This window comes from Xyrauchen texanus, chromosome 13 (genome assembly GCF_025860055.1).
Source record: "Xyrauchen texanus isolate HMW12.3.18 chromosome 13, RBS_HiC_50CHRs, whole genome shotgun sequence".
Taxonomy (NCBI): domain Eukaryota; kingdom Metazoa; phylum Chordata; class Actinopteri; order Cypriniformes; family Catostomidae; genus Xyrauchen; species Xyrauchen texanus.
In genome coordinates, this window is record NC_068288.1 from 39022349 (window position 1) to 39034699 (window position 12351).

General features: G+C 35.2%; 1 protein-coding gene across 8 annotated transcripts; it reads left to right on the forward strand.

Moving 5' to 3' along the window:
- The first annotated feature begins 403 nt into the window (after positions 1–403).
- LOC127654114 (uncharacterized) lies at positions 404–10290 on the forward strand. 8 transcript variants are annotated; one of them, XM_052141120.1, is made up of 10 exons: positions 1500–1536; positions 2285–2340; positions 4196–4287; positions 5502–7049; positions 7171–7555; positions 7931–8082; positions 8204–8398; positions 8512–8687; positions 9372–9451; positions 9736–10290. In XM_052141120.1, coding segments are annotated over exons 2-4 (1398 nt in total). In that variant the 5' UTR covers positions 1500–1536; positions 2285–2338; the 3' UTR covers positions 6806–7049; positions 7171–7555; positions 7931–8082; positions 8204–8398; positions 8512–8687; positions 9372–9451; positions 9736–10290. The 8 variants fall into 8 exon arrangements, 7 of the variants coding, with proteins under 7 accessions (XP_051997075.1, XP_051997080.1, XP_051997074.1 ...); XM_052141115.1 differs by lacking the exon at positions 1500–1536 and adding an exon at positions 404–506 and having other exon boundaries at positions 4196–7049; XM_052141114.1 differs by having other exon boundaries at positions 4196–7049.
- The last annotated feature ends 2061 nt before the right edge of the window (positions 10291–12351 follow it).

Consider the following 12351-nt stretch of genomic DNA (forward strand, 5'->3'; position numbering starts at 1 on the left):
GTTAGGGATAATTACAAAATATTTAGCTCATATTATTTGGTTTTATGTAATATATTGGCACACAAACCACTGTCTTTGGATGAATCCCTACTGATATCAAATAAAGCTGTCGTAAATGAGAAATCTTTTAAAAAGCTAAGCTTAGTTAAAACGTGTCAGAAATGTAATCTGACTGTTTCAATGTTGTTTCATAGATTTCTGGGGAAAAATAAAACATCTATCTGTCTGTCTGTCCAAATAAATGCTATGTCTAAGCCACTCAAGTACACTGTAAAAACTAAAGGTGCCTCAAATATCCTGTCGGATACTCAAGGAACTTTAAAATGTAATTTAGGTGCCTCAAAGCTCTTTCTCCTATAGTAGGGTTACTGGTTGAACCATTGACTGTCTTTGCGGTTCTTGCAGGAACTTGTGGGATCCTTTAAGCACTTTGTATTCAGTTCTGAGGTTCTGGAGGCTCCTTTTCATTACCATGAGACGTCGAGGTGCTTTGGGGGAAGTTAGAGGTACTCATATTCTATGAAAGGGTTCTTGAAAGACCTGTAACATATACGTGGTTCCTGGAAGATCTCTTTTGTAAAAGCCAGCATCTGGAGGAACCCAAAAGTTCTGTGAGGCCACATTAAGATGTACAGCCATTCAGATGTACAGTTTATTTGCCTATTGTTGTTATTATTATTACTGTTGTTCATAATTATTAATGAACACACACAGACAGACAGAGAGAGAGAGAGAGATTTTGAGATTGTTTACCAGTTAGCCAGAAGACAAGGTTGAGATCAGATCACACATTTTTGTACATTTTTGTTACATTTTTATTGAACAGATTATGGGTAATGCTTTGTGTTCAGGTTTGACTGTACTCATGTAAAACATTACACTTCAAATGCCTAAACATAAAAAGACAAAAAAAGCAATAGACATTTTACAACCAAGCAGATTTATAGGCTACTATAGCCTACAGACCTTGCCTAGTGGTACAGCATGTCCACAAAATACGTCACTAATTTAAATAGAATTTTTTTTTCTATTATTTAAAAAATTTCATATTGAAATAAACAGTGCATTATTAAAAGTGAAATTTTGTTTAGTAGGCTACCATGAAATGAAATATAGATTTTACATTTATTTAATAGTAATAATAATAATAATAATAATATGCATTTGACCACAAACAGTACAAATGTGACCCTCAAACGAACAGCTGTAGGCTATATTAAATTGAGTATTTTGTAATTCTGAATTAAATAGCTTTCAGGACTGGCTATTGCTTAAACTGGTCAACAATTAATACAGTGATTTATCTTTATGTTGTTATTGCCATGATGAAACCTATTACAGAATATATATCAGAATATATATAGCCTATATATATCAGAATATATATTTTTAAAGTGTAGTATTATTATAATTATTAATCGGAAGAAAAATACGAAGAAGAAGAAGAAGAAGAAGTGCTCTCGTGCGTTCTGCTCCCGCGCAACGCAAGAAGCGGTGATTTAAAAAAAACGGCTTCATATGACTTCCCCATTAAAGGTGAGTAAAGTCGCCAAAATTATTATGCAAAATATATACTATGTGTACACACATTGACACACTAACACGCTTAATTGTATGGCTGTTTAAAAATGTATGTTTTAAACTTTTTAACCGCTTATAGCAAAGAACGTATATTGACCATACACATTGACAGTAAGTTAGGCCTATAGCAGAATAGGACTAACTGTTTTAGCTGCGATGCTAACGAAATGTAGCCTAAACGAAATTACTTTGTGGGTCGAAATGAGCACTGTTAAATCACAAACAATGATTTTAGTTTTGTTGTTAACTTTTAGACAATGTAACGTTAGCGCTCTCTTTTTTATTTAACTAACGTTATTTGTTGTCATTGGCATTTGTGTTAATTCGTTGTTTACACAAACATACACAAATTGGGTTTACATGTTTTAAGGGGACATTCCATGGCCTTACGAAAATTAGCCAAGGATTTATTATAGTAAAAGTGTAGTAAACATTGTTTTCTGTCGGATTGATTAGTATTTGTTTAAACACAGTTGTACTACAAATAGGCCTAACGTTACCATGGTAAAACTATGGTTAGTGTAGCAAAACGATGGTTCATTTGTGGTTACTATGGTATAATAACCATGTTTTTGTTTTATTTGTAGTAAAACCATGGTTAATTTTCGTTAGGGTAGACATAATGATTTTTATACTGTACAAACTGTATACTATTATTTAATATTTACCCTAACCCTTTCCTTTGATCTTTTTCTGTCCTCAGAACATCCAGTATACTTTATTCCTCTGAAATACAGGTTTCACTGAGCTGCAACAAATGTAAGTGTATTTCTGGACTTCAAAATAACTGAAATGGTGCTTGTCAATCAGGTCTTATTCATTAAAACACTAGCAGAAAAATATTTTTTAAATCAGTTTATGAATTAGGGGTCCAAGCACCGAAAGAACAAGTCATTCTGAGCAAACATTAGTTTAATTAAAAAAGAAATTCAGATGTTCAGGAAGCTAACAGCAAATTCTAAACTGTTCTGAATCTTTTGAGCCTAATATCATATTCATGGACTTTGCTATAAAAACCACATAAGATACATTTCAATTGAATCACTGATCGCCCACACGGGCCATTGATGCTTGGACCCCAATGATTGCCGTTTGTGGCTATATTTTTTCTTCATTTATTCTAATCAACATATTAGAATCATTTCTAAAGGATCATGTGCCACTGAAGACTGCAGTAATGATGCTGCAAATTCAGCTTTGACATCACAGGAATAATATATACTTTTAAATATATTGAAGATACAATATGTAAGATTTTTGTAATAAAATATCCAAAAATCACTTGCACAGTGTGATATATTTCCTGCAGTTGTCTACTTACAATACCCCAAAAGTCCACAAAGATTTTTAATTTCGGAGAAATTCCCATTTTTAAATAATGGTCCATCCCGGAAAAAAATGTTGCATGTCAATGACGCAATATCCGCGCTATCCTTGGTTTCCGCAATATCACGTGGACAAATGCGGAAGTGGTGGTTATAGCTGTTGTGTCCATCATGGATCACCAGGGGCAGAGTGGCAATCGGGAGAGTCGGGACTTTTCCGGTGGGCCGGTAGTGTTTTGAGGCCGCGAGGGCCGGTCTGATAATAGTTATACATTGCAAGTTCTTAGCAACACCATCCGGTGGCCTGGTGTGCGGCCGCTGCCCGCTTGTCAAACTGTGCAGCCTCTCTGCTCAACCCGTGAAATAAATGCATCGATGCGCATTTTGTTTGAGTTTTTAAATGGTCCAGTGGTGGATCTTTTGCCAAGCGTGTCAGAGGTTACGGGTTCTAATCCGCGACTCGTATAGTTTTTTTCTCTCTCATCAAAACTGAAAATGTTCATCAGTGGTTACAGTATATCAAGCAGGGACACGTTGTGTGCATGTTTTTTATGATTTCACCGAACGAATAGAGAGTCTCCCCAACGGCGATAGATTGAAGCGTGCGTCCTTGTGAAAACTGTGCGCGACATAGATGTGACCAGTAGTGGTAGCTTACTTAATCTATTTAAAATAATTGTGCAAGGGTTCTTTTTATCACGTGTGGTGACCAAGATTATGGCAGTGCAATTAAATACAATAGGCTGTGTGTTAAAAAATATTTAGCCATTAATTGCAAATACTGTCGTTCAAATTTACTTTGAGCACGATTGTTTTGAACACGTAAAACAACACGGCATTAACCATAAGCACGTAAAACTGCAGCATTAACCCACCAAATCATTTGACAAATAGCTGTAACAGGATAATATATTATTACATTTCGTGGTCATTGCATTTAATTCATTTTGATTACATAAAATAGTGGGATCACACGTACAGGTAATACAAAAAATGATAAGTTACCTCATCCGTGATCATTATTTGGTAATTCAATACATATCTGGATGGTGAGAACGACATCTCCCATCATTCCACTCTCCTTCATAGCATCATCAAGATTCACCTTTATTATTGTTTGTAATCTGTGCCCCCTTGCGGCGAAAAATCTTACATATTGTATCTCTAAAATAGAAAACATTTTAAATTTGTTTTAATATTTTACAATATAACTGTTTTTGTTGTATTTTTCATCAAATAAATGCAGCCTTGATGAGCATAATAACTGACTCATGAATTGGCTTTTATAGGGACATCTCTAATGTGAGGCAGTGGACAGTTTCTGATGTCTGTTGCTGGCTGACAAGAAATGACCTCTCTGTACTTGCCCCGTCTTTTGAAGGTGTGTAAATAGTTCAACAATGACCATTTATAATTGCCCTCTGTGCAACAAGAAGACATTTTATCTTACCCATTTACTCAAACACATTGGACTGTACCATCAACATGAGCCTCATTTCCACATAACTTGCGGACTGAATGGCTGCAGCCATAACAGTAGTTGTTTTACTTCCTACCGTTCTCATGTTTATCGAAAACACAAGGAACTGTTAAAACGCAATACAGTGGACAGCCATCAACATGCTGAGCATGATTTAGGATCGGGCATAGTACAAGAAGATGAGCCTGATTTAGAATCAGATATCCCAGAAGAAGACTGTGACCTAGTACAGACTGATCAAAAGTCTTGCAACCTTACTCACGAACAATTAATTGAAGGTTTAAAAAAAAGCCTTTGCTTGTTTGTTTTAAAAATTCGTGAAAAACACACAGTGCCAGCAGTTGTACAGAAAAGTGTTGTTGAAGATCTCAGAACAGTATGCGACACATTTATCACACATTACACAGAAGCCATCCGTTTTCATCTGACAAATAAGCAAATAAACATTGACGATGACCATGAGCTCCAGGCTTTGCTAAGTAACGGCTTGTTTTTTGAGCAGTGCATTAAGAGCATTAGTTCTGAATGGATGCTGGAACAATACTGCATCAAAGAGCTGGATATGATACAACCCATTGAAATATGCCTCAATAAACAAGAGAATGAAAAAATCGTTTCATTCCAGTACATTCCTCTGCTTGCTTTGCTGCAAAAGGTTGCAAAGAACAAAGATGTTTGGGCTACTCTTAATAGAGCCCAATCTGTAAATGATGAAATTCTCACAGATTTCACAGATGGTGAAATGTTTAAATCAAACAGACACATGACCTTTCACAGCTTACGTCTCCATTTTTATGTGGATGAATTTGAAGTAGTCAATCCACTTGGTTCAAAAAGAGGAAGACACAAACTAACTGCTGTCTATTTTAAGCTTGGAAATCTGGACCACAAGGATACATCCAAGCTACAAAACATTTATTTGTCAACACTTGTCCATCATCGGTTCCTCAAAAATGAACTCACATCTTATGCTGAAGTACTTCAGCCTCTTATTACTGATCTTGCAATGTTGGAAACTACTGGGCTTATGTTGTCATGTGACGGAGAAAGTAGGTTATTTAATGGTACAGTGGCATCTGTATCAGCAGATAACCTATCTGCTCATGCCTTAGCAGGACTCACCAGAAGTTTTTCAACTGGAAGAGTTTGCCGCTTTTGTCTGGCAAATGCAAATGACATCAAGACTAAATTCACAGAGGATGAGTTCATCATGAGGAATGCTGCCAATTACAGGTATCATCTTGATGCTGTTGAAGAAGATTCAGCAAACTCATCAGTCTACGGGATCACTAATGCCTGTTGCCTTTCAAAGTTGAAGCATGTGCCCTCTCCAATATTACACCTCTTTCCACCGGACATTATGCATGATTTCCATGAAGGGATCATACCAATGGTCCTTAGTCTAAGTATCTCCCAGTGGCTAAAATCAAAATACTTTGCACTAAGTGACTTAAATTATGAGATTGAGAACTTTCCATACAGCAAAAATGATGTGTCATCAAAACCTGTACCACTCTCAGACAGAGCTCTCAAAAGTGGCCGTTTAGGAGGCAGTGCTATGGAGAATATTACTCTTTTTCGACTACTGCCATTCATGATTGCAGAACAAATTCCAGAAACCGACTGTCTATGGAGTCTTTACCTCCTTCTTCGAGAGATAGTGGACATTGTCATTGCTCCTGTAATAAGGAAATCCTGGATTCCATATCTATCAGAGAAAATAGTTGAGTTTTTGTCCACGTTCCATCAACATTTTCCTGGGAAAATCACCCCGAAGATGCATTACATGATCCATTATCCAAGGTTAATCCTATCTTATGGTCCTCTGGTGCATTTGTCATGTCTCCGCTTTGAAGCGAAACACCAGTATTTTAAAAGAGTGGCCACAGTTCTTGGGAACTTTAAAAACATTTCGAAGACTCTTGCCAGACGACATCAATTTAGGCAGTGCTGGGAACAATCAGATACTTATTGCCTAGGTATCAATACTAAAACTGCAGACACACGAAATATTCCTGTGGAGGCTCTGCCAATTGATGCACGCAAAGCCTTAATGTCTCAAACAACCTCTGTGCCTGTGACTGTCAGTAAAACAAAATACATCTATGTAAATAATGTTGCATACCATGTGGGAGACTACATCGTTGTCAACACAGTGCATGCAGAGGAGATACCAGTGTTTACGGAGATCCGGGGAATATACTGTGTCAATCAGACTTGGCTTCTGTGTGGGAAAATGTTCATTCCTTCCTACTTCGACAATCATTTCAGCTCATATGTTGTTGAGGAGAAGCATCAATGGACTGTTGTAAAACCTGGTGAGGAGATTGGACACCACTGCCTTGATGGTTACAGGAAGTCAGATGGGCAGATATCAATCCCACTTAGACACTGGATTACAGTCAGTCCCTCTTGTTAATATTTTTTTTCCTGCTCCATTTTTGCACATTTCCATTTTCATCTAAACAAAGTTAAAAATGTTAATTATTGAATTTCTTGATATAACAATTCTCTCTTTTAGAACACCAAATAGATGGAGATACATTATTGGCACTAAATGAGAGGATGGTGGAGCAATTGGTGCCAATAATAAAACAAAGAATTAAATTCAATCGAATGATGGACAACCTGAATATCGCCAAGAGTATGGACAAGAACCATGAGTAAGTCAATTTAAGTTTTCTGTTTTTCTCAACTTTAGTTCAGCATCAATCCAATTTAACATTTTTAAATATATTAAGAAATAACGATAATCATGATGATAATGATTATTTTGCCCTGTAGCTTAGTGCTCACTCCATCAGGTGGAAATGGACCATCATAATATAGTTCATGAGACAAATTCAGGACAAACTTGGCCAACAATTTTCAAATTACCAGATTTTCCAGCTCTGTTAAAACAAAAAATGGAAAACAACATGGCTGAATTGCACCAGCCAACATTCCGTTCTAAATGGAGGTCGCAGATTGTTCAGGTGTTGTTTGACTATATATGCACCATAACTTGGTAAGTCACACATATATTATTACTAATATGCACTGCATTTACTTTATAACCGCAAATGTATAATTTTGCCTAAGGTATCCTACACAGCAGCAGTATAAAGAAGTCTGTACTGCACTTATTGAGATGTATCCAAACTTGAGGGACCAAACAGGCATTGGACATGTAAGATGTTTTTTATGATAAAAATTGTATTGTATCACTGTCCTAAGTCCTTTCCACCTTTGATGGAATTCATGAAATAAATAGCATGTCCCCATGTTTTGACTTGAAGCAGTGAATTATTAGTATTAATTCTACATTAGTTCGAACATTATTTCAATAGTTTTTGTTATTTAAATGGTTCATGATTGAAGTCAATGAAAAAAGCAGAATTTAATGCCAAAATCACCATTCAGCTTATGGATAAAAGATGCAGTGGAAGTGAATGATAACAGGAAAATTGGTAAATGACGTCAGAAGTTTCATTTGTGTGTAAACTTTCCCTTTAATACCTGTTAATACTATTATACTATTACATTTTTTTGTTCTTGTTTGCAGGAATCCTGGCATGGAATGCTGAGAAACAAATTCAAGAAGGAACGGAAACCACTTGTAGATCTGAATTTAATTAATGTGCCAGGACAATACATCAGTAAAGGCAAAAAAGAAGCCTAGCTGAAAATGAAAATGATCCGGCTTCAATTGCTGATGTACGTTTAATACACTTGCGTTTAAATGTTCTGCATAGTGCATCATTCCAGTTTTGTCTTAGTTCCGTATTTGTCTGAGAGTGTTGCTCTTTTGCTCAACTATTGTTTTTCTATTACTCAGATGACTACAGAGGATGAATTTAGTATAAGACAGCACATAAGCAAGATGAAGACAGAATGTGAGAAAAAGAAACCTAACATCTCCATGTTGAAGGATAAAATGAAGAGAACCGAGAGAGAGAGAGATGCCTTCATAAAAGAGAGAACCACTCACGAAATACTGATTCAGTACCCTGCCTTGCGATTATCTGCAATTGTAAGATTGACATATTTTATTTAAATACAGACAATAATGTGCTTCAAAAAGTATTTCAAGTGACATTAATATCTATGGTAATGTAATTCCTAAAAAGATCTTTGCCAAATCAGATTTTTTCAGAAATGAAAACAACATATAATATTGACGTGGACAGAAGAATTTTGACTGGATTTTGGGACCACTGCAGAGAAAATACTGACTGAGGCACAAAGAAGAGGTGTGGCTAAGGACCTTCTGGCTATGTACACCACGGCACTTCAATCACATGCTGAAGAAGCACACAAAGGTGAATATTTTTTATTGCTTTTATTAGCAATACAAAATTAAGCAATGGTAGTTTATATTAGTAAACTACCATTTTTCCTAGTTATCTCAGTGGCAAAAAAGTGTCCTAATTAATGTGAATTCACCCTATTTGTTTTTTTGTTTTGTTTTTTGTTTGTGAACACTCAGCATAATCATCTATTCAACCAGTAATTTTTTCAGTAACATTTTTTTTGTTCACAGCAACTACTATATATGATAAAGGGTGTATTCTATAACTATATTTTACATATTTGTATATGTATTGTTAAAATACATTGTGCTCATACTGATCATATATATTGTACTTATTGTAATAATTCTAACCAAAGGTTATTGGAAAAATCACATTTCTTTTTGGAGCACCGTGGCAGAGAAACATCAGTAACCTTTAAAAAAAAAGTTTGGTAACACTTTATTTTACAGTGTCCTTGTTACATATGTTACATGTACTTACCATAGTAATAACAGTAAATTATGCATAATTACAAGTAACTAACCCTCAACCAAACCCTAGTCCTACCCTAACCCTATAGTAAGTACATGCAGATGCTTAATATTACTCAGTACTTAAATATATAATTACACTGTAACAATGACACCTTAAAATAAAGTGTAACAAAATGTTTTATAGTTTATTAAACCATTATTTTCTCCATATTTGTAGGACTAATGGTCATTGCAGGAATCCTTCTCTTGCCGTACCTGTTACATGATGATCCTGCTGGACTGTACATGATAAACAAGGTCAGTTTTTATTTATACATGCAAATGTTTTGGGCCATTGACAATTGAAATAATCAGCTTAAAGTTTTGCCAGTATTATGCCAGTTATTGCTAGTGATTTTGTGCATTTAACTACTCCACAACCATAAAAGGACATTGGATATTATGTATATTTTTAACTCTGTGACCAGTTGCATTTGATGTTCCTAATTTTTAAGACACTTTGAATAAATGTTTGTGGAAAATTAATTAATGTAAATGTTTTGTAATAAAAATTTATCTTATCCCTTTTTTTCAACCAACAGCCTCCACAGAACCTCACACCAACAATGGTGATTACAGGAGACCCATTTGGTGAAAGCAGCATTGCGGTTTTTCTTGATGGCGAAGAACTGCTTGCTGATGAACCTGATGACATAACAATGGGTGTAGGCCTTACTATGAGTGCCTACTTTCTGTTCAACATTAAGTACAGGAAACCAACTAAAAGTACACTGACTTTTCTGCAGTATCTGTTGGGCATTCAGAAGGAGAGCATCAAGCTACCTACAGTTGTGTTGAGGCTTATCAATTTCTTAAAATGTCCTGTGTGAATATTCCCAGAGTGAAAATGTTACCATTGACTGCATTGTAAATTGAATTGTAGTCAATTTGAATTTTAGGCTACTGTTTTTGAGGAACCTGAAATATATTCGAAAGTTTTAAGATATTTGAGTCATATTTATATTTTACAGTTTTGTCAAGATTTAAACTCTTAATGTATCACAATATTAACATTATACATGTGCTTCCATGAATTAGATGTTGATACATTTATTTATTGACTATAAGGTGATTATTTATTGAACTTTTTATTTGTATGGATGTTATTGTTGTTTATCAATAAACAATGTTTGTTTTGTATTTGGTTTCAGTTTTTCATTGTGTTTATAAAATAATAATACATGTAAATAAATAAATAAATTTTATTTATTAGTAAAAGAAAGGGAGGGGAGGGTGGGGACAAGAAATAGAATTCAAATTGGGAAATGGTGCCTTGAAGCACCAGAGGTGGTTCCTGATCATTCTTAATAAAAGGGTTCCTCAAGAAGCCTTTAAGGTTCCTCAGAGAACCGCCCCTTTTGAAAGGGTGCCTAGAGGATCTACAGACGGTTCCGCCGGTGTGGCAAAGTGAAGAACCCCAAAAGGTTCCTCCAGGCACCTTTTCTTTTTTCTTTTTTTTATGATACTAGTTCCAAAGCCACTCCTGCATTGCCATGGCTATTTTTCTCCAGGTGTCTTGGTAGGTCTAAAGTTCTTGCATTTACAATAATTGGAATCATGGTGATTCATTAAACTTGACATCTTAGCATCAATACAATTCTGTGGGTTGTACACAGCATAAACTGCTTGGATTTTGGCCTGACATGTGGCTGAAGTGACTGTTTCAATATACGAGTAAGTGACCTTATATTGGCAAGCCATGTCAAATCATTAGAATTTTCCACAGGTGACCTCTGTAGATACATCTCAAAGCAGAGAAATATGACACTTCTGAGCTGAGGATGGATGGATGGATGGATGGATGGAAAAGAGCTTTCATTAAGAATAATTACTTTAATAAAATTAGTAAGATGACAACATTTTTATGGATCACATCAGTTAAAAAACCTTATTATCAATTTGAATTTCTGTGCTTTTTGAAGTCATCCTTTCTTTATACACAAAGGTAGTAGGGGTTAGATACCCAAAAGTTTGAAACCAGATGAAATATAAACAGATACAATTACAAAGCACACCTCTAACTATAGGTTTGGTGGAGCACTCAGCCTGACCAAGGGGGCTGTCTGCCAAAACCTTATACTCTCCCATGTCTTTATGTCCAAGATTAGCATCGAACAAACACCACAAACACATTTGTGATGTAGTAGTTGGGGCTTGTGTTGAGGCTGGCATTTTCATGCTACCACGTAACAATTGGAGTTGGGTTGCTGTTCACAGTAAATCTTATGGAGTTTTGTGTTCCTTGCCACAGTCGCCTTTGGCTTTCTCAATGGGGTTCTAAATACAATTATTATTTAAAAATACAATTATAAACAATTTACAATCATATTTGATCAAACTACACAATGATGACTAAGACTTAACAGATATTACAGTTTCATTTTCTGTTTATGCAACATTTTCTGTAAAGCTGCTTTGGAACAATGTGTGTTGTGAAAAGCACTATACTAATAAATATGACTTGACTTGACAGCTCATGTATTCATAACCTGGTGGAGCTGCGTGAAGTTTCAAAGGGACAATACATTGTTAAATGGCAACAAGCCTAGGCCATTGTACCATTGCTCAAACATAATTTATTTCAGAGTTAATTTAATTATTTTCAACACCAAGATTTTAGGTTAACATTCATATAAATTTAGGAAAGTACTTGTATATCTGATGCACTTTAACTGGTCTCCATTTCATAAAACATTTTCACTATTTTCAATCACTTCTCTGTCTTCATTAGTTTAATTTAAAATGCCCTGCAGTGTGATAAATGCATTTTTAAAAGTACTAATATTCCATATAATCTCCCCATTAATATGAGGTCATAAAAGTGGCATAATAGTTATAAAAGAATTAGCAATATGCTGTCTAGTTTAAATGTAATATTGCATTCGTCACTGCAGGACATGCCAAACACACGATTAAGTAATTTAGCCAACACACAATAGGGTGTTTCTTTAACATCGAGCACTTTTAACACTGTGGATTTCTAGAAAGAATAATTAAAAAAAAAAAAAAAAAACATTTATTTGTCTACTGACATTGTCCAACAGTGTTTGTACATGCTTCACTGGAAATGTATGTCATTTTTGTCATTTTTATTTTCTGAAAGTCATGAAAATTACCACAGTGTCATTTCCACCACATCTCAAATTCTGTATTGTGTA

Bases quoted from the DNA above. Each gene is read 5' to 3' on its own strand.
- LOC127654114 (XM_052141115.1), top strand. From the start codon at position 4,307: ATGACCATTTATAATTGCCCTCTGTGCAACAAGAAGACATTTTATCTT.